General features: G+C 51.6%; 3 protein-coding genes across 6 annotated transcripts; all 3 read left to right on the top strand.

Moving 5' to 3' along the window:
* Positions 1-3,924: 3,924 nt before the first annotated feature.
* CSF3R (colony stimulating factor 3 receptor) lies at positions 3,925-9,397 on the top strand. The gene is made up of 15 exons (XM_042885130.1): positions 3,925-4,038; positions 4,596-4,691; positions 4,830-5,147; positions 5,282-5,405; positions 5,491-5,660; positions 6,067-6,221; positions 6,444-6,597; positions 6,693-6,769; positions 6,855-7,068; positions 7,183-7,371; positions 7,598-7,699; positions 7,842-7,988; positions 8,180-8,320; positions 8,428-8,518; positions 8,672-9,397. Exons 2-15 carry the CDS (start codon positions 4,622-4,624, stop codon positions 9,201-9,203), a joined length of 2,484 nt encoding a protein of 827 aa, XP_042741064.1. The 5' UTR covers positions 3,925-4,038; positions 4,596-4,621; the 3' UTR covers positions 9,204-9,397.
* Positions 9,398-9,589: 192 nt separating this feature from the next.
* Positions 9,590-15,838, top strand: MRPS15 (mitochondrial ribosomal protein S15). Its single transcript, XM_042885095.1, has 8 exons — positions 9,590-9,684; positions 10,291-10,353; positions 10,521-10,596; positions 11,437-11,485; positions 12,255-12,339; positions 13,573-13,631; positions 14,781-14,972; positions 15,659-15,838. Exons 1-8 carry the CDS (start codon positions 9,609-9,611, stop codon positions 15,776-15,778), a joined length of 720 nt encoding a protein of 239 aa, XP_042741029.1. The 5' UTR covers positions 9,590-9,608; the 3' UTR covers positions 15,779-15,838.
* Positions 15,839-15,941: 103 nt separating this feature from the next.
* Positions 15,942-26,141, top strand: OSCP1 (organic solute carrier partner 1). Of its 4 annotated transcripts, none has more exons than XM_042885091.1 (11): positions 15,942-16,510; positions 18,159-18,188; positions 21,446-21,600; positions 22,232-22,399; positions 22,574-22,654; positions 23,204-23,307; positions 23,653-23,781; positions 24,309-24,378; positions 25,054-25,193; positions 25,849-25,912; positions 26,003-26,141. In XM_042885091.1, the coding sequence occupies exons 1-11, from the start codon at positions 16,399-16,401 to the stop codon at positions 26,117-26,119; spliced, it is 1,170 nt and encodes a 389-aa protein (XP_042741025.1). In that variant the 5' UTR covers positions 15,942-16,398; the 3' UTR covers positions 26,120-26,141. The 4 variants fall into 4 exon arrangements, with proteins under 4 accessions (XP_042741025.1, XP_042741026.1, XP_042741028.1 ...); XM_042885094.1 differs by lacking the exon at positions 18,159-18,188 and adding an exon at positions 18,572-20,735 and having other exon boundaries at positions 16,449-16,510; XM_042885093.1 differs by lacking the exon at positions 15,942-16,510 and adding an exon at positions 18,572-20,735 and having other exon boundaries at positions 17,497-18,188.
* The last annotated feature ends 19 nt before the right edge of the window (positions 26,142-26,160 follow it).

Here is a 26,160-nt window from a genome sequence, read left to right as displayed (position 1 = left end):
GGGGCAGGGTGATGTGGAGCAGGGTGATGTGGGCAGGGTGATGTGGGCTCTGCCCCCACCCCACACCAATGGGGCTGTGCTGTCCCTGCACTCAGTGCCCCAACACAGCCCCGGAGGGACACTGCTCTGAGTTCTGCATCGCATCTCAAAGGATGCAGAATGTTCTTCAGCCTCTGCTAAAAGCACCCAGGCACTGCCCCAGCTTCCCTCTAATGGCTGCTGAGGAGCAGCTTCTGTACCGTAATAGCTGAGAAACAAATTCCTGCTCGCCCCCAGAGAGGGCTGATTATCTCGTGGAGCACTGCATTAGCAAATCCCTATGACACAGAGTGACGCTGATGTCACGCAGCACAGCAGTGCTGTCACCCCAATGGACACATCTCCCCACCCACAGCACTCCCACCACTCTATGTCCCTCTGTCCCCACCGATCTGTCCCACTGCCCCCAGGGCTGAGATGCCCTATAGGGATCCACGGGCTCCATAGGTGCTGTGCAATCTTAATGACCACAGTCAATGACTGTGGCACCTCCCAACCCCACCGACCGACCCAGTGGGTCTGAGCCCATGGCCGCCTCCTGCGGTCCCTACTGAGAGGAAGGGATGGGATGGAGGGAACAAATGGAGTTCCCTGGAATGGATGCACATTTCCGTTGCATTTATGTGCTGAGTAATTGGCGGCAATGCAGGAGATACGGGCGGCGTTGCTGCGGACCAGGCGGTGCTGGAGATGGATTATCCCCATCCGTCATTATCCAGGCGTCCCCGCAGCCGCTCCGATTGTAGAACACGATTTTAATAACCCCGGGAGGCAGGAATCATTTTTCTTTTGTCACTTAACAACTTGGCCTCATTCACCGATACCAATGAATACAAAGGGGGATTCATTTCTGGAGGAGGAAACGCAGCGCCAGCGATGCTCTCCTCTCTGCATCCCCACAGCTTCCAGGGAACCACAGCCCCAGCAGCATCAGCACCATCCCCATGGCATCCATGGGTTTGGGGCACAGTGGGGACAGCAGGCAGCTCGTGCAGGTATGGACGTCAACCGTGGAAAAAGCCAGCAGTGGGAGACGGGCAAATCAAATTACCAGGCTGCTAATGAAAGTAATGGGAAATAAAGTGAGCTGGAGGCGGCGTGGTCGGTTCCCATTTCCGCGTGTCACTGCGTTTCAATTGGGGATGTTTATAGCCCCACAGAAGCAGTGGTTAATTGCTCTTTGTGACGAGCTGAGGTGTGACTGAGCCTCTGCAGGGCTGGGTGCTGCGGGCACCGCTCCCAACGCTGGGTGCTCTGTGCTGGGTGCTCAGCACCTGGTGCCTGTTTGTCTGCAGCCACCGCCTGGGTGCACAGCCTCAATCTGCAGCTATTGGCTGTGAGATGTGTTTCTCTCCTGCTAAAAGCTGATTTTTTTTCTTCTGTTATCATCAGGGGTGTTTGTGAAAGCAGGAAAACAACAGCGCTGTGCCTGCAGCCCCACAGGTGCCCAGTGTGCCACTGGGAGGTGACCCCAGTGTGCCATGGGGCAATGCTCACCGAGTGAGGATGCATTGGGTGCAAATGGGTCCTGCCCCAAACGGTGTCCCTGGGGGGTTCTTTGGAGCAATGGGGAAGGGAGCAGTAGGGCAGGATGCTGTGCACAGCTGGACATCATAAAGGAAAAGAATGGGGATGGAGATGGGAATGTAGGTGGGTAGAGGAAGTCTGGGCCGGGTGCAGGGCCTGGCTGCTGGGTGTCACAGCAGGAATGTGGGACACTTTGCCACTGCTCTTCATGAACCCCACCAGAGTAGCAGGGCTCAGCTGTGCCCGGGCATCACTGCACTGCCACCACAACAGCACAGGGACCTGCAGGTGGCACATGAGCAGCTCAGAACCCTCCGTATCCCTTTGGCATCTCATGGATTATGGAAGAAGGATGGCAGAGGCCCACAGCCCCCTCCCCTCACCCCCTGGGGACTGCCTCGATCCTCACAGCATGGAAAATTAATTATCCTGTCTCATTAATTACAACAGTGTGTCAGGGGCTGTGTTGAAGGCTAGCTCTCAGACCCCAGCGCTCCATTCAGTGCCACTTTGCATCCACCTCGAGGTGAGGAATGGGGCACTGCACCCCAATCCCAGTGGGTACAAAAAGAACGGGTACCCCCAGAGCAAGTGAGTGAGTGAGTGAGTGAGTGAATGAATGAATGAAGCCCTGGGGAACCCATCTTCCCCCACCTGGGAGGGCTCATTAGTGCCACTGATGAAGCACCACAGCTGGGGTGGGGGAGGCAACCCAGCCTAAACTGTGTGGGGAATCACAGGGAAGGGGTGGCACAGGGAAACTGAGGCAGGAGGGGATGGGATCACAGCCTGAGGATGGGGCAGTGATCATCCTGCAGGCACAGAGTGCAGAGGCACCATGGGTGTGATGCTGCCGCCCCATGTGCTGCCCCAGAGGGTGCCAGGCTGCCCAGTCACATCAGAGGCATTTCTACCCCTGCCCCACTCATGGACACATTGGGAACACCCACATCTGACCCCTGGTGCCGCCTGGTGCCCCCACATCACCTCATCCCACAGACGGCCCCGTGGGTGCATGGATGTGACTCAGTGTCAGAGGGGAACTGAGAGCGCTGTCATGGGGCCATCTGCTCCACAACACCCCATGGAGAAGTGTCCGTGGATCCAACCCATGGGTGGGCATCTGTGCACCCAGGGGTGGGTGTGCATCCCAATGCATGCAGCCCCAGGGCCGCGTGTCCCCACCTGCACGTCCCCGTCCCCAGAGCTGCACAGAGCAGCTCCCCATGTTGTTGTTGTTGTTGCTGTTGTTGTCCATCTCGGAGCTCACAGCTTTCGCCATCCCTCGCCGTTCCCACGGAGATGCCCGCGTTGCCATGGTTACCACACCGCCATCCCAGCTGTAAACATCCTCTGCAGAGCCCAGGTCCGTGCTGGAACCGGGGGTTGCTACACTCGGGCAAAGTGTCGCAAGGGCAGCTGTGGGAAACGGCCCCAGTGGGGCACAGCACCCATGGGACCCCAGCACCCCAAGGCCTGGCCCTGGGGGGGCACCCAGATGGGTTTCTCCCTGGATATGTGAGCTCTGGGGCCACGGTCCTGCCTGGAAGGCAGAGCTGAGAGCAGAACCTGCAGCAGGAAGGTGTCAGTGCAGTGGGATGGGGAGGTTTGGGGCTGGGGCTGAGGGAAGGGATGCTGAGGGCAGTCCCGGCCCCATGGTGAGTGATGCTGGGAGACACGAGCAACATTGGAGGCTCACGTCCTGTACCCAGAGCCCCACAGCCTTTTGGGGAACAGCACCATGTGGATCTCATTCCCACAGCCCTGTCCTGGCAGCCCCATCCCTACTGCTGGTTGCAGATGGGGTTGCGTGAGCACCAAACACAGCACGCGCTGCTGGTCCCGTAGTAAACAGTTTGCACAACCAGCGCCGTTGCGAAGGGCGTGGGTGCAGGCGGCGAGTTGGGCAATGCCTTGTTGACCTGTGGGATGTGGATTTCCCCAGGGAAGAGACAGCACTGAGCAGTGCTGGCATTGCCCTGCAGTGGGGCACAGCCCAGGGCCAGGAGCTGCTGACAACCCTGGCCTAAGCACCAGGCCAGCAAGGGGAGGGCAGCCCATGTTCCCATGCCATGTCCTTCCACTGTGTCCCTGTGTCCTCCTGCTGTATCGCCACATCCCCGCATCACAGCCCTGTGTCCCCTTGCTGTGTCCCTTCGCTGTGACCCTCAGTGCAGTCCCACTGGTGGGGCCCCGTCCTGTAGTGGGGCAGAGGAATGGGGCTGGGTGCTGCTCCCCCCGGGATGCGTGCGTGCCACTCTCCTTCCTGCAGCGTGAGGCAGCCCAGCCTGCAGGGAAGTGTTTTGCAATCACCTCCTTCAGAGAGCAGCAATTAACGGCACTGGTTTTGAGGAACTAACGGCGAGAGCAGCATGCTGGAGAGCGGGCAGCGCACAGAAAACCATCAGGAGATGGAGAGCAGCACCGGGAGCAGGCAGTGACAACGTGGGGCACAGAAGGTGCGGAGCAGAGGTAGGGATTGGGCGTGGGGTGCACCCTGTCTGCATATGTCCTTGTTGTCCCTGAGTGCTGGGGTGTGTGGGTGCCCTATGGGGCAGATGATGTTCTCCCCCTGTGCTGGGTGCTGAGTGCCAAGTGCCAGCACAGGGCAGGAGCCTGGCACCAGGAGGATGTGCTTGGATGGTGTGAGGAGAAGGGGAGAGCTGGCATCAGGACCAGCCGTGGATGCAAAGAAACACTGGCAGCACCTTCAGGCCCTGCAGAGCTGCTGGCCCTGCTGCAGTGCCCTCATTCATCTGTTTCCTTCTACCAGCTTATCTCTGCCGCACAACCTCAGCTCCCTCCTCGCTCTAACCACAAATCTCTCCAGCAGCAGCCAACGATCCCTGCGATACGATCAGCTGCGGTGCACAGCGGGGCACAGGGCTCTTGTGCCACAGAACTGGGCAGCACGGTGCCACTGAGCACAGCGTGCACTGGGGGAGGTGGTTCTCCTCCACCAACACCTGGCAGCTCAAGGCCAAGCCCTGACCCTGAGCCCCATCCCCTCTCACTGCCCCCCACTCCAGGTGATGCCCAAAGCACGGAGCAGAGCATGGCCAGGCGTGGTGCTGGGACCCCCCTGCTGCTGCGGCTCTCCCTGCTGCTGCTCCTTGGCCCAAGTGGTGAGTGGGGATCCGTCCCAGGATGGGGCTGCACAGCTCTGCCCAACGCTCGTCTCTTCCCCTCCCATGGGGCCCCGTGCAGGAAAGAGGCCCCTCCATCCTGCACGCTGTGGGGCTGACACGTTTCCTCTCCTGCAGGGACCCAGCAGAGCGGAGCAGAGCTGGACTGCGCCTCAGTGGCCGTGGACACTCCGGTGGTGCCGATGGGGTCAGCCATCACTGCATCATGCACCATCCACCGGGAGCGGTGCCGGGGGCTGGAGGATGGACAGCCACACATCTCCTGGCTGCTGGACAGCGAGCCGATGGCTGGGAGGCAGCGCCGTGGTGTGGGGGGCACTGAAGTGTCTGAGCTGAGCGTGCCGCAGCTCAACCGCCCGCAGGCCAAGCTGTGGTGCTGCGTGGAGTGGAATGGCACCAAGCAGCGGGTCGGCATGGCTGAGATCCGAGCAGGCTGTAAGTGCGTGGCTGTGCAGTGCGCCCATCTGCTCTGCAGTGATGCAGAACAGCGGTTGCTGTCCGTGGGGCTGCTTTGGGGCCGTCACATCCGGGCCATGTTGCCCAGCTCCTCTGCTGGCTGCTCTCCCCAGACCCCCCTGGCAAGCCCTCCAACCTCAGCTGCCTGCTGGACCTCAGTGACTATGGGCTGACGTGCCGCTGGCAGCAGGGAGCTGACGGCCACCTTCCCACCAACGTCATGCTCAAGTGTGCCACGTAAGCCACATCCCAGCCATCTTATCCAAAAACCAACCTCATATGGGCATCATACGGGCCCAAGCCCACCCCATCCTCACTGCAGGAGCAGATCCCCAGCGGTGACGGGCTGCACCCCACAAAATGGACGCAGTCAGTGCACGGTGCCACGGCGGCTGCTGCAGCTGTACCGGCCCATGGAGCTCTGGGTGACAGCCACCAATGCGCTGGGCACAGCCGAGTCAGAGCGGCTCCGCATCGACCCCATGGATGTGGGTGAGTGACAGAGATCAGGGATGGGGAAGCTAATTAGCAGTGAGAGAAGGACATTAGAGAGCCATTAAAGCATGCCGGGCTCGTAGGTCATATTTTGCCATGATGAATGGCTTCAGGAGATGAATAGGTGCCATGGGCACGCTGCAGAGCCGCGCGGTGCGAGCAGGAGGGTTATGAGCCAGCAGTTGACCTGCTGCACTCCACAACTCTCTCCAGCAATTGATTACCCATTTATTCAGGAGGTCTATGAATAATATATCCAGCTCCCATCAACTATTTATTGGAGGAATCTTCCCGGGCAGCATGAGGCTGTGCTGCTGCTCAGAGCAGTTCTGTATCCCTGCACCTCATTGCACTCCAACTCCTGTCCCTCCCATGCACCCGTGTCCTGTGGCTCTCCTTGCAGCCAAGCTGGACCCCCCCACCCTGCAGAGCATCCACTCCGTGCCTCCCCAGACCGACTGCGTCACCTTGACCTGGGCCATGGCCCCACGCAATGCACACATGGAGCTGTGCTGTGAGCTGCGCTACCGTGCCGCCGAGGACCCCTCCTGGGATGTGGTGAGTGCTGATGGAGGCAGAGCCAATCCCCCACCTCTGCTCCAGGTTCCCTGCCCTGATTCCTGTACCTTGGGGCTGTGCTATGGAGCACTTTTTGCGCCCTGGTGGGGAAAGGTGACAGCAGGACTCGTGCAGTGACTCAAAGGGGACAGTTGTGGGGATGGCAGTGTCCCCTTTGGTTGCTCTATCATCCTGCACCAACCCTGCTCTGGTTCCTCCCAGGTCACAGGCATCCCAGGCCATGCAGGCACTGTGCAGCACTGCAAGTTTCTCTTCGGGATGCTGTACCACTTCCAGATGCGGTGCCGTCGGGACTCAGCACGAGGCTACTGGAGTGAGTGGAGCGTGGGCAGGAACTACACAACCCATGAGAAAGGTGCGTGGGGGGCACCAGGAATCCTGCCCACCTCTGGGTAGCATGGCCACGGCACACCACTACTCTCCCCTCATATCCCTTGTCCCCCCACGCAGCCCCTGAAGGGAAGCTGGACGCGTGGTGGAGCACCCAGCCAGCAGCGGGCAGGATGGAGGTGCAGCTGCGGTGGAAGGTGAGCACAGGCAGGCAGAGCTGGGCATGGCACAGCATCACTGTGACACTGAGCATCCCTGGCGTGCTCTGTGCCCTGTGTCCAGGCCCCACGGCGACAGGAGGCGAATGGGCGTGTGCTGGGGTACCGGGTAACCCTGGGGTCCAGGAGGAGAGGCAGGGAGCCACAAACTGTCTGCAACACCACCGACACCCAGTGCCATTTCACCGTGCCAGAGAAGACGGTGAGGGTCTATCTCTCAGCCTACAATGCTGCTGGCGAGTCATCAGCCACGGAGGTTGTCCTACTGGAGAGGAAAGGTGAGGTGGCACCGACCTCCCCATCAGGTGCAGAGCTATGGCACAGCCATGGCTGTGGGAGCGGAGCAGGGATGCTCTCCTCTGTCCTCACCCTGGCTGCTTATTCCCTCACAGGTCAGCCCTTGGCTGGGCTCCGAGCTGTACCCAGGGGTGAGCGCAGCCTGTGGGTACGCTGGGAGGCAGCTCCAGTCCCACCAGTTGCCTACGTGCTGGAGTGGCAGCAGGTGTCCTCAGAGCCCAGGCACTGCAGTGCGTGCTGGCAGTTGGAGCTCAATGGGACCACCACTGCCACCCTCATCCAGGGTAAGCTGGGGGCTGCTGGGGGTCCCAGCCCTCCCAATGGGCTCTGCAGGGCTGGCTTGTGCCTGCATCCAGGGCTCGTGGCGTAAAGCCTGCACTGAGCCCACTTCTCACGCTTCCTCTTTGCTCTGGATCCTGTCACTGGTCATAGAGCAGCCAGGATGGTGATGTGGGGCTCTCAGCAGTCAGAGCCCCCAGACCTGCTGCCCCCCTCTGCTCTCTGTTGCAGACAGCATTGAGCCCTTCCAGCAGTACAACATCTCGGTGTACCCCCTCTACAAGGATGCCGTTGGGACACCTGCTCATGTAGCAGCCTACTCCAAGCAGAAGGGTGTGTGTCCTTCCAGCCCTTTTGGTCCCAGAGGGCTCACCAACCCCACCCTTGCATGCATGTGCCCATAATTTAGGGGCTGTGCAGAAGGGCTCAGCCCAGCTCTGTACCATGCCCAGTCTCATGTTTTGCTCCATTTCAGCACCATCCCATGCCCCAAAACTCCACCTGAAAAGCATTGGCAAGTCCCAGGCTGAGCTCAGCTGGGAGCCGGTGGCCGTGGAGCTGCAGAATGGCTTTATCACTCACTACACCGTCTTCTGGGCAAACAGCACTGCGGAGGTTTCCAGTGAGTCCTGGCCCTGCTCCCTGCCTCACCTGGGTGCTGTGGGGGATGCCAGCAGCCCCTGCCCCAGCCAGACCTGGAGGGGCCTGAGGCCTTGCCACTGGGGCTCTGGGCAGCCTGGGGGGAGGTGCCCCTGACTGTGGCTGAGCAGCAGAGCCACCCCAGCCTTTCCACCAGCCCCCATGTCTCTCCAGGTGCTGTTGTTAATTCCTCCCTCAGCTCCTTCACCATCCAAGGCCTGAAGCCATCTACTCTTTACAAAGTGCACATCATGGCCTCTACAGCTGGTGGAAGCACCAATGGCACCAGCCTGACGCTGGTGACCACAGTGCTAGGTGAGGCCACACTGGTGGGGATGGAACCATGTGGCAGAGATGCCTCACATTGACAAGGGACACTTCCACACTTCTTGCCATGACCCTGTCCCCCGCCTGCTTCCCAGATGACATCGAAATCCAGTTCCTCTTCTTGACCCTGGTGCTGGTCTTTGTCCTGCTCATCATCCTGTTGATCTGCTTCCAGAAGAATGGGAGGTGAACACTGAGAATTACACTGCGAGGCTGGGACTCACCTCTGCCCTATGTTGGGCAGCCCCAGCAACAGCCCTGGCCCTAGCATGGCTGGAGGAAGCAGGGAGGGGACACCTCCTTCCCGAGGTTCGCCTCACCCCTTTTTGTCACCCCCAGGGTGAAGCAGCAGTTCTGGCCCAGCGTCCCTGACCCAGCCAACAGCAGCCTGGGCACATGGGTGCCAGCAGAGCAGGAGCCCCTGCAGGCCCCCGGTGTGAAGGAGCCCGGCTTGGCGACCATCTCCACCGTCACAGTGCTTGACAAGGCAGCGGGGAAGCAGGCCCCCACGTGGGGCAAGGAGCCCCCAGCCGAGCCCCCTGCCCCGCCACAGCCCTACATGCAGCAGCACGGGCCCGGCACGCTTCAGGCCAAAGTGGGGCCGGGGGCAGAGCCCGTGCAGTACGTGCAGGTGGTGGGCGGCAGCTCCCGGGGCCCGCAGCGCGTCGCCCCGTGCCTCTACCTGCGTTCCAGCTCCACGCAGCCTCTGCTCTCGGATCCCAGCCCCGAATCCTACGAGAATCTCTGGTTCCGCGGGGCCGCACAGAGCTGCGCCCGGGGGAGCCTGGAGGAGCCGCTCCTCGACTTCCCGCTGCTGCGGGGGCTGCTGGTGAGCGGGGCCGAGGAGCTCCACGACTTCCAACCCTGCTGAGCCCCGCCACGGACCAAACCCGATCCCCTGAGCCGAGCCGGGCCTGGAGCCCCACCTGCCACTCCGTGGGGTTGAAATCCCATAGGGGCCCTTTCCCTCCACACCTGCCTCCCCCTCCTCCCGCGGACTGCCCGTGGCTGCAGGCGCTCGGTGCCCCTGCTGCGCCCCAGCAATAAACACGGAGGTTTCTCGGATCACAGCTCGCGTTCCTCGGGGCGATGGGGGAAGGTGGGGTAACGGGGAGGGCAACGGCGGGGCCCGAAGACACTGCGGAAGGGGAAGGGTCTGAAAAAATCATAGAATCGTGGAGTCACGCCCCGATCGATGCGCTCGGCAATCGCTCGGCAGCACTGCCTGGACCAAGATGGCGGCGCCCAGAGGCGGGGAGCCGTGAGCCGTGAGGAGATGCTGGCGTTGGGCCGCGGCCTGGCGGGGGCGGCCCGCGGGGCCTTGACCGCACTGAGGGTCGGCCGCGGCGCCGGTGAGAGGCCGTGGGGCGGTGGAGGGAGCAGAGAGGAGGGAAGGATCTGGGTGTGCAGCGATGGGAGAGACAGGGCCTACGGTGGGGCCTGGGGCGGCCTGAGAGCATCCACGGCTGTGCCTGGAGCGCGGCCCCGCGGCACAGCAGGCAGCGGTGTGAAGTAAAGGTCAGCACTGCTGTCCGTGCCGCGCTGCTGCCAGCACGCAGGCAGTGGCTGAGGGTAACGGAGAGGCACTCGTGTGTGAAATTAGCGGAATTACTAATCGGTGTAAGCGCTTTAAATGAGCGCAGCAGGGGGGGGAGCCCTTCGCTTTGCTGAGGGGTGTTTGTCATCTCTTCCTGCTGGTCCCTCTGAGAACCAACCTGGAGCTGTTCCCATGGGGCAAAAGACCCGTGAGGGTCACCTTGTGGTCTGAGTGCTCTGGCTTGTTTTCTAGTACAGACTGAGACAGGTAGGAATGTAGGTAGAAAAGTGCAAACAATCTAATAAGCTAGGAATGTGCTCAGTGGGCATGGTGCAGATGGGTTGGTGGTTGCATTTGATGATCTTAGAGGTCTTTTCCAACCTCAGTGATTCTATGAAATCTTTGTTTTCTTTCCTTCAAGCTTGCAGTCCTTCTATTCAGACAGCAAGATGTTACGCCAGACCTGTGAGAAGGAAGTTGAAAGGTATATTCACTCAATTCCTGTCATCTCAGCTTCATCTCTTAATTTCTTGGTTCTTGTTTGGAGCATTTAGTCTGTTTTATTTGCAGCATGTTTCCTCTGACTGACTTATATATTCAGAGCTCTGGCTTTGTACTGCTGTTCCTCAGACATGGATCTTTCTTTTGTAGACATCCCCAGCCATTTGGATGATCTCCCTCCAACAATGTTGAAGAAAGATTACGCCAATGTCCCAATAGTAAATAGGTATGACATAATGAAGGAATGATCTCTTCAGAACTTTGTATTTTATATGCATACAGGCAGTTTGTGCAGCCCGTCACCTGCTCAGTAATTAATGTTCTGTGGTCACTGCTGTGCACAGCAGTTGGAAAGTTGTTTTGAAAGTCAATCTGCAGAAGCAGTCACTGATTAGCAGTGTTTTAACTTTCTGCTTTCTTACTGTAAGATACACTGAGCACAAGTGCTGGTTGCCCGCAGTTGTGGACTTTGTTGTGCACAGAAAAAGAAATAATATTGATGTAATAGAAATAATAATCTTAGAAATGACCCAAGCCTGTCTTGAACTCATGTGCTAAAGAGCATATAATTGAACGACTCAAAATGCGTGACTGCTTCTAAAATTTGGACTCAGTGTTTTGCATTTGCATGCTTTGATTCTAGAACTGCTCATGTGTGGTGCAGGGAGAGCCCCCAGTGGCGTGAATGAGACTTTCACAGGTCTTTGAAGAAGCAAGTCTTAAAAGTCATCATTTTGTCCTTGGCTGCTTAACTTGGTGCTCAGTTAGCCTTTAGCATCCATTTTATGTGCAGTGTTGTTTTGGAATTGATTAAGACTTCACTGTGACTTGAAATACTCCGTGCTGTTCTTTCCGGAGCAGCAAAACTAATTGATGTTTGTGTGATGTCAACCATTATTTTTCTTAGGAATACAAAGATAGTTTACATCTGACAAGTTTGGGAGGGGAGGAGAGTTGCTGTTAACTTCTAGAATAAGTTGAGAAAAACTAATGTGTTCTAAAAGTCCAACTTTATGTTATTATACTTCATCCTAAGCTGATAGACTAATATTCCTTCTCCTTGCAGTGTTGACGACGTAGTGAAAAGGTTATTGTCACTGGAAATGGCAAGCCAGGTTAGTTTTATTTGCACTTGTATAAAGACTAGATGGAGTAGCAAACCCGTTCGTGTAAGACTTGCCTACATTGTTAAATGCCCTACATTTACTTTCTAAGTGTTGCTCAGTAACTGCAGCTGTGGGGCTGTTAAATGCACAAAGGTGATAAGTCTTGCATGCTCTTAAAGTTTATCCTGGGCTCTTCTCTTTTATAATAATTGAGTATTAAAATAAGAGAATGAAGTGTCAGACAATCACAGGAGGAGATGCAGCTGTTATGGTTCTGCTGTAGGTTGGGTTGTTTTACAATAAGTGGTACACTGGACCATGGATGTTCTTCAAATGACTTTTATTTTTCATATGCCCAGAAAGCAAGGAAGCAAACAAGAAAGGCATCACAGAGATCTCACTGTTTCTTACCACTTTCCACTTAAGCTTAAAAAAAGTGCAAAAATGGAAGGTTACTGCCGTGTGAGATCAGCTTTAGCTCTGTGTCTTTTGCTCATGAGAGCAGCTGGACCTCTTCAACTCCCCTCCCTTGCAACTTTGGGAAGAGGGATGCGCCTGGGCTCTTCCTTTGAAGGGTGATTCTGTTCTCTGCTGAAATCTTTTTGTGCTCCCTCCCTGCTGTGCTCCTTTTTTTTTTTTCTGCAGCACTTCTTCCACCTTTTAGGGTGGACTTGGAGTAAAGCTACAAAGTCTTTATTTGGGCATTTGGGAAAAGATTTGGGATGGCTCGGACATACAGCGTTCTTCAGAAAGTGACGAGTTCTTTTGTTATTCACAGAGGGAGAAAATGAAGATAAAGATACAGCAGCTGGTAGAGAAGGTCAGGAGGTCTCCCAGTGACAATGGCTCCTTTGAGGTGCAAAGTAAGTTAGAAGAAACAGAATCCTATCGTTGGCAGATGATAGTTCACTTGGCTTTTATTCAGCTGTTCCCACCCCATCACTTCAAGTTTCCTGTAGCAACCAAGAGAATCTCTTTCAGGAGAGCACCTGGGAGGCAGGTGGGCCTGCACAGGGTTTGGGAATGCTGCCAGGCAATGCACACACTCAGCACAGAGGGAGCAGTTCGTTGTTTAGAGGTGCCAAAGGCATCCGAAAGGTGCCATGAAAACATCTTGCTGCCTGCTGACAACGGGAACGTTTTGCCTCGGTTTATTTATCTATACAAAGGTCTTTACTGGGCGTGTTGGAAAGTCACTTAAGCCTTTATGGTCCTGTCATGTCATTACTCAATGTGATGTGAAACTGCCCCTTTTGTCAGTGTTTGCTCATAAGGGAGTCTTTTATGGCTCTGCTTCCTGTCGTTAGGGTAAGGCTTCTCTGAAATAGTCTGTGCTGCTGCAGCCCTTTTACAGTGATGTACGTCTGTCAGTTTTGTTTCCATGGCTTCTGCACCTGCAGCATTCCATCTATGGCTGAATGAACTGGGCATGAAGAGAAAAGCAAATGGCAGAACTGCAGTTGGAAGATCACTCTCTGAGTTTGGAAATGATTTTTTTTTTCCTGCCCGTATACAGCTTTGTTTCCTGAAGTCATAACAGATGGGGGAAGAGCCAGGACAGGGTTGCTGCAGAACTCTTCACTTGATAGAGTATAATAATTTCCATACTTTTTGAAGGGATTCATTAATCTCTTCCCTATAAAATACCTAGCCTTGCACTAAAGCTTAATGTAGTTTGGCAACACTTTCCCCATTGCACCTGTAAAAGATATTACTGAAACAAAATGATAGATTTTAGCCATGGAAACCAGATTTCTTTCTGCATAGGCAAGCTCTGTCTGAAGCACAGGGCAGAGATGAAGGCCACATAAAGTCACCAGTGTTCAAATGAGGTGAAGCACCTGCCTTACAGGGAAAACCATGTGATTAGTTGTTGGAATTGCAACAGTCAGCTTTATAATGGTGATGGTTGTTACCTGAGTTTATGTAGGCTGCATTTTGTGTTACCATTTGCTCTGAAGGCTGTGTGGAAGTATTTGCTGTTGTGCAGTGGGTACCCATAAGAACAGCAGCAGTGCTTTGAAAGGAATGCAAACGATGCTGTCTCACTCTGCAAAGCTGCTGCTCTCTCACAGCTCTCACATCTGTCCTCACAGCTGCCATACTGACTGCCAAGATCCGCACTTTTGAGGAACACCTTCAGAGGCATCCCAAGGTAACTACCAGTAATTCCAACCCACACGTCTGAGGCAGCGGCTGTTCAGATTGTTTTCTGAGCTAAGGACAAAAGGATTTTAATGCTGGGGATTATGGCTTTCCTAAGATGGTCTGTAAGATAACAGTAACTGCTCCTTGCTGTCAGTCTGGGAAACTGCTGGCTCAGTTGCAGCTGCATTTGCACCAACTGAAAGGTGGAATGTGTGCTTTTTGGTTACTGAGTTGTTGGAGATGGCTGAGCAGATACCTTGGAGCAGAGCTCAGCTAAATCTACTGATCAGGTTTCATTGCTTAGCTGTCAGCATTACTAATGTGATTGCTTCAGCCATATTCTTCCTCTGTTCTACTGTAAAAATATTTATGGACAGGACTGCATTAATGTCATAATGGCTGTTTCCCCATCTAAAACTACGTGGGTTTGAAGCCCAAACGCAAAACATCACAAGTGTAATTTTATGAACAAGGTCTATTGAAGATTCCTAATGCCATGGAAAAGGTAAGGAGCAAATGAATCAGCCGTGTCTGAAAAAAGTTTGTAGCTATTAGCTAATCATAAAAGCTTGAAGCCTAAAACAGAGGAGAATTTAGTTTTAAGAACACAGAAGTTGTACTAAACGTTTCAGCAGAGAAGACCTTTTGAAAGTACTTGAATCAAGCCTATTTTTAGATGAATTGCTTGTAAAGTGTAGGGAGATGGCTTCCATGAGAGAGAGCCTTGAGTGGTGTGAACCGAGCTATGCATATTCTCTTCCAAAGAACAAACCAAACTGTCAAATAGAGCCAAGATTTTATTTTCGCCTTTAAATCCTGGAAAAGCAAAAACAAGAAAAAAGAAAGAAGTAAAAGCCTGTGTTATTTCTGGAAATGTACGCTTGAGGGGAAGCAGAGCTTTTAGCCAGCAGACCTTCACTGCATTCCTCGCCTCCAAGACTTGGAGAAAGCAATTTCACTGCAAAGTAAATCAAGTCTTCGTGAACCTTCTTGTAGTGACCTAATGTTCTTGCAATACCTGCTAAGAAAAATTGCTCTCGGATACTGTCCTTAACCTGATTGTGTCCTTTTAGCCATCATCTGCTCTGTTCTAAGTAATTTATTGGGATGAAAGAGCAATCTATCTGCGATCCAGTGAACGTGAAGTCTTTTGCAGGATAAAAATAACCGTCGTCGCATGCTGATGGCCATGGATCGCCGCAACAAACTGCTGGCCTACCTTCGCCGTGTCCGCTACGATGTCTTTGAGAACACCTGCAAGCAGCTGAACATCCAGTACACACCACGCCCTGCCTACTTCAGGAGGGTCACCAAGCGCTGGGTTGTTAAGAAGGCTTTCTGTGTCAAGGTATGGAGCGAGCCAGAGAGAAAGCTGGGTAGCTGGAGCAGAAAAAACCTTGTAGAGGATGCAATTGGAACAGATAGCTGGCAGAAGCTGATAGATAAAAGGCCTTCAAGTCAGTGCTTTAGATTTGAGGAGACAATGGTGATATAATGACTGTAGAGCTCGGCAAAGAGCTCTGTGAAAGGTGGTTACTTAGTGGGAGGTGAAGCACATAATGAGGGTGTACCATGCTTAAGAACCTCAAGTTGAGCTGCTGGTTTGCACAGAAATGTATGATTCAGTGTAGCTTTTCCTCAAAGGTAATAGGTAAACTATTAAATATGATGGCAGTGTTAGAACAGAAATATGCATATGGTCATTGTCTGTTCTCATTTACTCTGAATATGTTGACATAACAGCAGAATCAAAAAGCTCAACAATGCCCTCAGTCTAGAAATACTAAATTTCAATCCAGTAAAATTATAAGAGATTGGATAGCTATTGCTCCATACCTCAGAATGGTGCCCTAAATAACGGGCTATTTGCAGACCCCTAGGAAGACACGAAGGAGCTGATCTCACTGAACACTCTGCTGCAGGAACTTAGATCCCACTCTGTGTTGCAGTGAGCAGTGGTGGTGGAATGGCTGTGGTGGGCAACAGACACCTTTGACCTTCCCTTTCTCCCATATTCTCACCTTCTTTCTGCAGGTTTTCCAGGAGGCACGGAAGCTGAAAGCAGAAGAGAGGCTGAAGGAGAGAAGAAAGTGGCAAGAGAGAGCCAGAGCTGCAAAGGAGAAGCAGGCACAAAGTGAGGGGACGCCTGTATAGCAGCACATTGGGTCTGTGATACAGCCAGCCTCTCCAAAAATAAAGAACTCCCAAAAGGCACACGGCCTCTTTGTTTACGTGCACGCATGGTCTGCACAGTGTGAGTACCCAAAATAGTGCAGTGAGTGGCTAAGTGTTTTAGAGCTTTGCATTGAACTGCTTTATCAGATTATGCCCTGAACTGGGTTTTTTTCTGTGCTGAGAGGAGTTCTGGGGTGTTCCCAGTGCCTTTCTGAAGGCAGCGATGTTTTTAAATGACAGGGAGGTGAGGCTCTAGCACAGGTTGCCCAGACAAGCTGTGGCTGCCCCATCTCTGGCAGGTGCCCGAGGCAGGTGGGACGCGGTCCTGGGCAGCCTGAGCTGATGGGGGGCAGTGCTGTCCAACAGCCAATTCCTGCAGCGTCCCATCGCGGTTCCTTGCCGCAGCCACGACCGCACGGAGCTCGGCACTAAAAGCATTCAATGGCAGTCATTGCACCCTCACCCGCTGGGCGGCGCAGCGCTCAGCACAACGCCCACCTGCCAAGACGGCGCTTTCTGATTGGTCGCGCCAAGACGGCTCCTTCCGATTGGCTGAGCCGTTGCCCGGTGACGGCGGCTGGCGGCTAGCTACGGGCGCCATGCCGGCGCGAACGCTGCCGCTGCTGTTCCTCAACCTGGGCGGAGAGATGCTGTATATCCTGGACCAGAGGCTGCGCGCCCAGAGCATCCCAGGCGAGAAGGCCCGAAAAGGTGAGCTGCCCCGCCGAGCCCCGGCTGCCCGCGTCGGATCTGTGGGGCGGGGGCCGGGCCGGGGGTCGCGCGTTGGGGCCAGGCTTCGGCCTCCCCCGAGCAGCAGCGGGCCGTGAGAAGAAGCAGACGGGCTCCGGAAGCACTCAGCAGCGGGCCTGGCCCTGCCTCGCTGCTCCTGTCAGGCTGCTGCCGAACCAGCAGAGATCTACTGTTCCTTTCCACATGCTCAGCTTGTTGGTAATAACTCCCGTAGTAACGCAGGAATGGGCACAGATACGCTCACCGTGGAAGGGCAGAGCAATAGAACATCACTCAGCCATAGAGCATTGCGGCATGTCGTCAGAAGGAGCCCTGGGGATGTGTTTCAACCCCACGGTGTCGCAGCTCTGTCACAGAAGTTGGTCACATGTTTCTGCTGTCTGAAAATAAAGCCCTCTAAGTGAAATAAATTTCACAACGTTTTTCTAATAGTGGCTGTTGGAATGTGTTACTGAAGGTTGCCCCCATCTGCATTACTGTGTCCAGGTCTGGAGCCCCCAGTACAAGAAAGACAGAGAGCTGTTGGAGAGGGTCCAGAGGAGAGCCATGAAGATGATCAGGGGACTGCAGTACCTCTCCTACAAATACAGGCTGAGGGAGCTGGGCTTGTTCAGCCTGGAGAAAAGAAGGCTGCGGGGTGACCTCACTGCAGCCTGCAGTACCTAAAGGGAGCCTACAAACAGGAGGGGAATCAACTCTTTGAAAGGGGAGATAACAGCAGGACAAGGGGAAATGGTTTGAAGTTGAGGGAGGGGAGATTTAGGTTGGATGTCAGGGGAAAGTTCTTTGCTATGAGAGCGGTGAGGTGCTGGAACAGCTGCCCAGAGAGGCTGTGATGCCCCGTCCATCCCTGGAGGTGTTCAAGGCCAGGTTGGATGGGGCCCTGGGCAACCTAGTATTAAATTGGGTCTAGCATTAAATGTGGAGGTTGGTGGCCCTGCATGTGACAGGGGGTTGGAGATTCGTGATCCTTGAGGTCCCTTCCAACCCGGGCCATTGTGTGATTCTGTGAAGGTAATTTGGGAGAGGTGCACAGTGGGATAGAGCTGGCTGTGCTCAGAAGGGAAGCTGGCACTTCCCCCTCCCTGCTGCTGGTTGTGTAGCCTTCAGTTTGTAGCTCTGACTAAACGTAGCTGTGTATAGTGAGTGTCTGAATGAGGTCTGCATGTCTTTTTGTATTTAAAAAGCAGAAAGCTTGAGTTCTACTATTTTACTGAGATGTCATCTTCACTGAGGCATTTCTTACTGCTTACAGCTGTTCACTGAAATATTGTTCACTAATAAGTGCCAAAAAAAGACCAAAAAAAAAAAAACCAAAACTGAATTTCAGTCAAGGCGAAATTTTCGCTCTGTTGAAGCACCAGGATTTTCCAGGGGAAGAGCAGGGTTTCATCTTTTATGTGGTCCTTGAAACTGAAAGATGCCAAATAGCAGAAGGGCATCAGGTAACAGCAGGGTTTTTTCTTGCTAAACACAGAATGCTGATGAGAAAAAAAACAAAGACCATTAGTTAGATATATATATTTTTTCTCTTTATTTCTTTTCTCCTCCTTGAAACTCCCATTCTTACTTCTTGAACTGATGTTTTTGTTTTGTATGCTTCGTGTAGATGAATGGACAGATGTGGACAGGAAACGAGGTACTGTAATCTGGCTGCATGCAGTTGATAACACCACTACATGCACACGTGAGGCTCGTTGTATGTGAACACACTGTATGCTGTTCTGCAGCCCTCCAGTGATGGTGTCAGGGAGGAGTGATATTCTTTAAAAGATGCTTTAGCTATAAATAGGGAATATTTCCAAATCATATCACTTAAAAAACAAAAAGAAGGCAATTTGTTAATTTAATGAAGGTGATGTCTGTAGAGAGATCATAACCTGTTATCATAGTGTTAGTTTTTCTAACATCGTATCAAGGCAAGCAAATAATTGTGTCAGCATTGTGAGGTTTTTCTGCTTACTGGCAAGAATGCCACCTACATGCTGCATTTCTCTGAGATATTTCTAATTCACTGCTTAGGGTTTTGAAGAGTGAACTCCAGGAGAGATCTGAGGCCCTTCCATGCAGCTGCTTACCCATCCCTGCCAGTGGTCACCATCCCTGCAGCAGAGTGACCACAAAGGAGCATTTATCCACGCTTCAGCCAGGCCCATCTTGACGTGAGTGATCACTGGAGATGGTCTGAGCTCAGGTTTTGCAGGTTTTTGTGATTTCCTTTTGTGATTTCCTCTGCCTGCAAATGGTGGGGGTCAGGGTGCAGTAAGCAGCTGGATGAGAAAGTAAATCTCTTAAATGATCCCATTTTTTTTCTGTCAGGTGAACTGCACTGTCTTTAAGCAGCCCCCTTTTAAGAGAGATCAGCCTTATGATTTGCTGTTTGTTTATTTTCAAAGTAAGTCCTTACTGGGTTTTGAACATTTACTGAAGGTAAACAGGAATACCTTGGATTTATCCTCCACTTCTTCACTCCCATTGCATGCTGTTTGTAAGAACGTGCTTTTCCAGCATTTAATATCTCAGAAGTGTAAAAGATGCCGCGTTCCCCTCTTGTATCACATCCAAAACAGAGATAAGTTTTATAAGATCCTGCCTTATCAGATTCGGATGGTACAGGCACGAAAACTGATCTCTTGTTGCCGATTCAGCGTTTCCTGTGAGAGGAAAAAAAGCCCAGCCTGTGAGTCGTGCTCTCGGGATGATCTCTGAAACATGGACACAGAACAGGCAGCAGAGCCCATGGCTGCAGGTAAAGGCAGCAGCGAGGCACTGCCTGTGTCAGCTTTGTTAGGAGCTACAGAGCCCTGCAAACAGATGTGTGACCGCCTCGGATTCGTACCATTCCCTTCACTGTCTTGAGTGTCCTTGGAGAAGCATGAGCACAATCCAGATGTGCAGACTGCAGTCTCATGCCATGCATACGAGCCGCGTCCCGTGACGGCACAGGAGGCTGAGATGTGTCAGTGTGCAGCGACACGACAGAAACCGCTCTGAGCCTCGGCTTCTCCTCCGTCCATTGCACTGTCTGTACCCGGTTTCCCTCTCCCCATCCCGGTTGATGAAATCCCCCTCTGCTAAATTGCTTCTCTGCTGTGTTGCTTGGCGTGCCGTTCCCCCTGAGCTACACTCCTTTCTGTTTTCTTTTCCATTGTTAGAATGGTGTAAGCACGTCCTTAGGGACTGCCTATGCTCCGAGGTCTCTGTCATTATCCAGTGCACCTCGTGAGGTTTGCCCTTTGCTCTGATATTTGATGTCTTTCTCAGTGATTTTCGTAGCCAATACAAGAGATTTTAATTTCAGAAGATAATCTTTAAGGCTTCTCCTGTGCTTAACACAGTTCTGATTCCATTCCAAGTATCTTCCAGCTGCAGTGGCACACTGTGAGATGTTTTGTCTCCTGACAGCGCTGGTTATCAGTGACCCTCCTAAGATGGAGAAGTCTTTGTGCAGACAACACGTGTGGGAAACTTCACCAAAAACTCTTCCTGATTGCAGCCTAAGGCAGAAGTTCTTATTTTTGTCCTAATTGACTACATGCAGAATTGAATGCATAATAATACATTGTATTTGCTTTTCTCCACTGGAAGAAGGGAGGATTTTTGCATCACGCTGCACGCAGAGGTGGTTTTGTGGCCAATTTATCTGTGGAGGAGAAAGGAATTATTTTCCATTGGTAATGAGGCTTGTTTTTAATCCACACTTCAGAAGGCACTCGCCCTCTAGAAACAGCTGTCAGCGTCCAGGTGCTCAGCATCTCTGACAGACCTAGCAGTGTTCCCGAGGTAATAATCATCTAAGAAAAGATGAAGTGAGTGGTACATTAACTTTGCTTTGCTTTTTCATTGTTGCTTCCCCTGAGATGTCCCTAATCCATAAGAATTAGCTATCATTACAAGCTTCAGTAGCAGTGATCTGCTTAGGGAAATTCACGCTTGTACAATAATCTCTGTGAATTGAAATTGATTTTTTTTTCAGTGTTTTTTGGTAGAGAAATAAATGCTTGTTTATGGTGATGCCGTAGAATGTATCAGATTTGTGACAGAGGCGTGGGATCCAGCAGGAAAGCTGGGCTGCTGTGTCTGCTTGAATCACTGCAAAAAAGCTCTCTATCTCCTTTGCACTGAAAGCTTATGAAGCAGAGCACAGACCTCACACTGGGTGCTCCTGATCCTCACCGAGTCTTCAGTAAGTCGTGTAACCACCTCCGAATTCATCCTTCAGAGCAAAGCTCTAGGAAGGAAGTGCAGAGCTGCCAGCTGTTGAACTGTGCCTGTTCTCAGCTCCCGGCCGGCCCTGCTCCGATCGCGGCGCTGCGAATGCACCCTGCACGCCTGTTGGTAGCAATCTGGTTCAGGGCATTTGGAATCATCCCTGGGCTTCTGTGTAGAAGAGAAAAACAGACTGATGGCATTAAGGGCAAAAAAGAGGAACAGGGACAGAGAGATAGCTATGGTTTGTGAAAAATACGTGTTAAAAAACCCAGACTGATGCAAAACAGTCGTCTTAGGAAGCAAAACTGTAGTCTTTCCAGATAATACATGCTAGCAAAGCCTGTAAACACAATTATTTTAAAAGAGGAAAGAGCCAGCCGTTGCTGTAAAAACAAGACAACAAACTCAGCCTTATTCCCACTGGCAAAACAAGGTTTGTTGTCTGCAGCTTAGAAACATCTCTGCCTCAGGGGACAGTCTGCAGAAATCCTGCTGCTTGCTCAGAACAACATGGCACTGAGAGAAGTGCCTGCATTAAGGCACAGTGCTCCCCGTCCTGCTGCTGCTGCAGCTCTGCACCACGTCTCCAAAGTGCCCTGGGAGCCTTCAGCATCGGGTTTGTGCGGAAGGATGAGGTGAGTGCTGTGCTTCTGAAGCAGAAACAGATACTCTCTGTCTTTGCAGTTATGAATGACATCATCACAACCATGTTCAATAAAAAATTTATGGAAGAGCTGTTTAAACCACAGGAACTCTATTCCAAGAAAGCTCTGAGAACCGTGTATGACCGGCTAGCTCATGCTTCAATCATGAGACTGAACCAGGCCAGCATGGATAAGGTAAAACTGGGATCTGTGCAGTGCTCACTGTGCTGTTTGCAGGTCACTGTACTTGGAAGCACTTTGTAACAAACCTCTTCCCACTGGATTTCTTTGTAAAAATGGCTCTAAGATGAGAAAACGGTGAGAAAATCTGTAGTAGTTCCAGATAATTCAGCACCTTAAGTGGAAATACTGAGTTTCACATGCAAGTGATTTTAAGAGGTTCAGTAAGCAATCTTAATCAGATTTTTTATATACAAAAAGTCTATATGTATATATATGTAAATATATATACATTTCTGTGCTGACACTCACTATTTTCAATGACAGGCAGAAGAACTCTTGCCTGCAAACAGCATATCTGGTGGTAAAAGGAAAAAGTCACAGGAGCTCACTTACCTGTCAGAGCTGTACCCTGGGTCACTAGTGTTGAAACTGCCAGCAGTGCTAAAGACTGCTGGAGAGACCCAGGGAGCAACAGCAGTGTCACTGTAGAGGTGTCATTTCCCTGGGAAACAAAGCTAAAATGCTTTCCTTACCCTTAAGCAGGTGTTAAAAGAAAAGAATGTTCAGAACCCTTTCTTCATGAGCATGGAATCGTTGCTGTGTGTGTTGCAATGGAACCAAAATCTCCCGTGTTGCTTTGCAGCTGTATGATCTCATGACTATGGCTTTCAAGTACCAAGTCCTGCTGTGTCCCCGGCCCAAAGACATCCTGCTGGTCACGTTCAATCACCTGGATGCCATCAAAGATTTCATCTGTGATGCCCCTGGCATTCTGAACCAAGTGGATGAAACTTTCCGACAGCTGATTGAGGTGAGAACCCTTAGCAGGATGGTGGAACACACGGATTTTCCTCTTCCAGGTTGGTCTTAGAGACTAACTGCTGCATCAGGCAGTGCCCCACTGAGAGTGGAGCTTGATCCAGCTGCACATACCAAGCGTGATTCAGCAGCATGGTTCCCTCACCTCGGGCTGTTTCTCTTCCAGGTGTACGGCTGTCTCTCTGCTGGTGAATTTCAGCTCATCAGGCAAACGCTCCTCATTTTTTTTCAGGACATGCACATAAGGGTAAGAGCCCAGTGTAACTGGTTGGTTAGAATATGGATGTGTCTCATTATAATCACACTTGGTGCTTAAGCTTTTTGGTCATCTCGATGTGTTTGTAACTTCAGTCTTCATGATTTCACATGCTGAGCACATCTAGTACAGTAATACTGAATAATTCTAACATGTCCTGGAGGAAAAAATAAAAACCCACTCCTAATTAGCTGTTTATTTCACAGGTGACTGTGTAGAATAATTTCTGATTCAGGTTTTCATTAGTACATGTTTTTTTGTAGACACTTGATATGGAAATAAGGACCTCAAACTTCAGGCCATGGGCCTTGATGCTCTGTAAATTAATTGATCATACTCAGATGCATGAAGGGCACACTTTTCTTTTCATACTGGATCAAATGTGCCTGTCCTCTGCACTACAGTAATACACTGCTGGCTTCAGCCCAGGCACATCAGAATCTCTAGGAAACCAATCCCAGTCTAGGCAGGAAGACTTCAGAGAACTCGGAACAGAAGACATGTAACTGATTCTCTAGAGGATGGAATGTTCTTTTGCAGGTCTCTATCTTTCTGAAGGATAAAGTGCAGAACTCGAATGGTCGCTTTGTGCTGCCAATATCAGGCCCTGTTCCTTGGGGTACAGAAGTACCAGGAGTCATCAGGTGAATACTGTTTGCAGTGCCTTGCATGTGTGGCTGCTCAGCAAGGAGCACTTAGTGCCAGAAGCTTAGAGTGTCTGCTGTTGCAAGGATAGCTGAACCTCCAGTGAGCTACTGATAAGGCAAGTCTGGCACTAAGTGACCCAGCAGTGAGATGCTAACTGTGTGTCTGCCATTCCCTATTCCAGTAAATTAGCTATTAGTCCTTTATCCTTTAAAACAGGTGTTTACCAGTGTACAGAATAGGGTTTTATTCCCTTTTTTTTTTGTACAGTAAGCAAAGGGTACAGTGCTGAAAAGCAGGAACAGATCTATTAAATTTGTTTCAATGTTGGGTTGTTTTTTAAGGATGTTTAATTGCAATGGAGATGAAGTTAAAAGAAGCGAGTTCACCACTGGTGGAAATTATGTCACTCCACAAAGGGAAGGATCTTTTGAACTTTATGGAGACAGAGTCCTCAAACTTGGAACAAACATGTAAGTCATTTTTGTCCTACATAGAAATACAGAGTGAACACTGATGATGGGTTTGTTCAGAAGCGTGTCTTCAGCCTTGTATATTTATTTTTTGCATCTCTGGCATTATCAGCTAGCTTGGCTACTTCACAAAGCCATTGTGTAAAACACAACACACAGCTAAGTGTGCATAAACAGCTGTGAGAAGGAGCCACAGTTTGATTCATGACTGAAAATAGTGCTCACTGTGCACTGCGAGTTCTGTGAAATGGAAATTCAGTTGAATTGCATTCAAGGAATTACTGTTTTTTTCTTCACATGTCATAGGTAATTCTTCCTTTTTCAGATTGAGTCAGTTATGTTCTTGCTTTGTTGCTGACATGTTTTAATGCCACAATACCCTGTAAAACAGAACTGTAACCTCTCAGCAGCTTGCAATCCTCAGAAAAAATATCCTGAAGTCATTTTTAGGCCCTGTGCTGCTCCCTGCTATTTCTGTATCACAAATAAATAACAGGTTGGTTTTCCTGGTGTGCTCTTCTCTCTAGGTACAGTGTTAGTCGGCCAGCAGAGACACACACGTCAGGATCATCCAAAACCTTGGCTTCCAGTGCAAAGGTTAATGCTTTTCTGATGCTGTCACTGGTAAAACTCATGACCCTGGCAGCAAGGTGTGTCAGCAAGGTCTGCAGGTGGTCACACAGGGCAGAGGGGTTTCACCACACTCATCAGACTTCACATTCTGTTTCCTCCATGCCTTGAGAGCTGCAGTCACTGATGGAGCGCACACTGCCCTCCTCCAGCTCATTCACTAGATAGCTGCGCTGTCTTCTGCTTCATTTCTGTTCTCATGTAACAGTAGCATCATTTTAGTCTGTACTCTGGGGTACCTGCCTATTTGTTTCTCTCCAAACCTCGTCAGTTCTCTGTGAGCCTCAGTTCTCACTACTGTCTGTGTGAGGCTATGGGCATGTTTTCCTAACTAATTGTAGACATAAGCTGATGAAGTGGTCTGCTGAAATCTTGCTTCCTCTTTTTCATTTCTTCAGAAATCGGGAAGCTAGGTTTGCTGATCTCACAGCTCCTTGATTTAGCTGAAAAACTGTCTGGTCCTGGGTCTAGAAATGCAAGCAACCACTTTATGAATATATGACTGATAATGAGGAGTTGCCTGTGCCATTAACAATACATAAATGTGTTTCTGCATATTGATGTAATTTTAGATTATGGTAACCTTGTTAGCCCTCTTTTTCCTAGCAATCCGACCAATGAACCTATTGCTGTTTTCTGCAGGAGAACGTAGCCCCGAATCCTCTTGCTAAAGAAGAACTGAACTTCTTAGCCAGGCTGCTGGGAGGTCTGGAGATCAAGAAACCTGGTGGCAGCGAGACGGGATTTCGACTGAATTTATTCATGACAGATGAAGAGGAAGAGTATGCTCGAGCTGGTTCTGGTCTGGGGTTTGAGATGTAGTGACATGTGGACAAGGCCTGGAGACTGAAGCTGATCCTTAACAGGGACAGATTTTTTAGGGACAGATTAGCAGCCTTTTTAGTATTTTCTTATCCATGTCCTGATATTCCCTGCAGGAACAAAAGAGGAGCAGTTTATCTGACTTTTTTTAAAGACTCAGCAAGGAAGGGGATTTGTGTTCCTGGTTTTTCAGTGATGCAGGGTCTCGTACTGCCTTCATGTGACACTGGTGGTCACCGGCTCAGTCTGGGCTGAGGTCCTGCCACAGATCAGGCGTTAGGTGCCTTCAGCCCCCTTAGCTTTCCTGTCCCCCGGACACTCATTTCAGAGAGAAGCTGGGGGGAGGTGAGGAGGCTTTTAGGCTGGAGCGCTGCAGCCCCCTCCCGGCAGGGAGGTGTTTCCACTGCTCCACGTTTAGAAAGCCCAAAGCAGGGATAAATGTCCAAAATGGGATCCGCATCCCAGTTTGCCTGGTAGAAACAGGAATGCTGTCTAGATTGCTCATCTGTAGGATCCTCAGGACGGACCAATGACAAACACTGCTGACCTTCTGTGGGATGGGTGGGATGTCACAGGATGACATCACGTAAAGCGCTCTTCATACTTTCAATCAAGGCAGGCGGCGCTGACGAGACCTGAGGAGTTATCCTACAAGGTTGTGAACATCGAAGCCACCGAGGTACGTGAATTCACTTGGAGTCTAACCGCTCCTCCTCCGCTCCCTAAAGAGCTTTACACGTCGCCGGTCTGAGCCCGTATCTCTGCGCAGGAGCCGGCGCGGCGAGCGGAGCTGGAGCGAATCCTGGGAGACCTGGAGGTGGCGGAGCCGTGCGCGGAGAGCTGCGGGAAGGGCGAGGATCTGCTGGCGCTGATGGACGGGCTGTGAGCCATTAAAGGCGTTCTTCCCAGCCTGCCTCCGAGCCGCCG

Source organism: Lagopus leucura, unplaced genomic scaffold, assembly GCF_019238085.1.
Source record: "Lagopus leucura isolate 7727_CA_CO unplaced genomic scaffold, USGS_WTPT01 Super-Scaffold_100048, whole genome shotgun sequence".
Lineage (NCBI taxonomy): Eukaryota > Metazoa > Chordata > Aves > Galliformes > Phasianidae > Lagopus > Lagopus leucura.
Note: the sequence above shows the minus strand (reverse complement) of the source record. Positions and strands in the feature narration are given on the sequence as shown.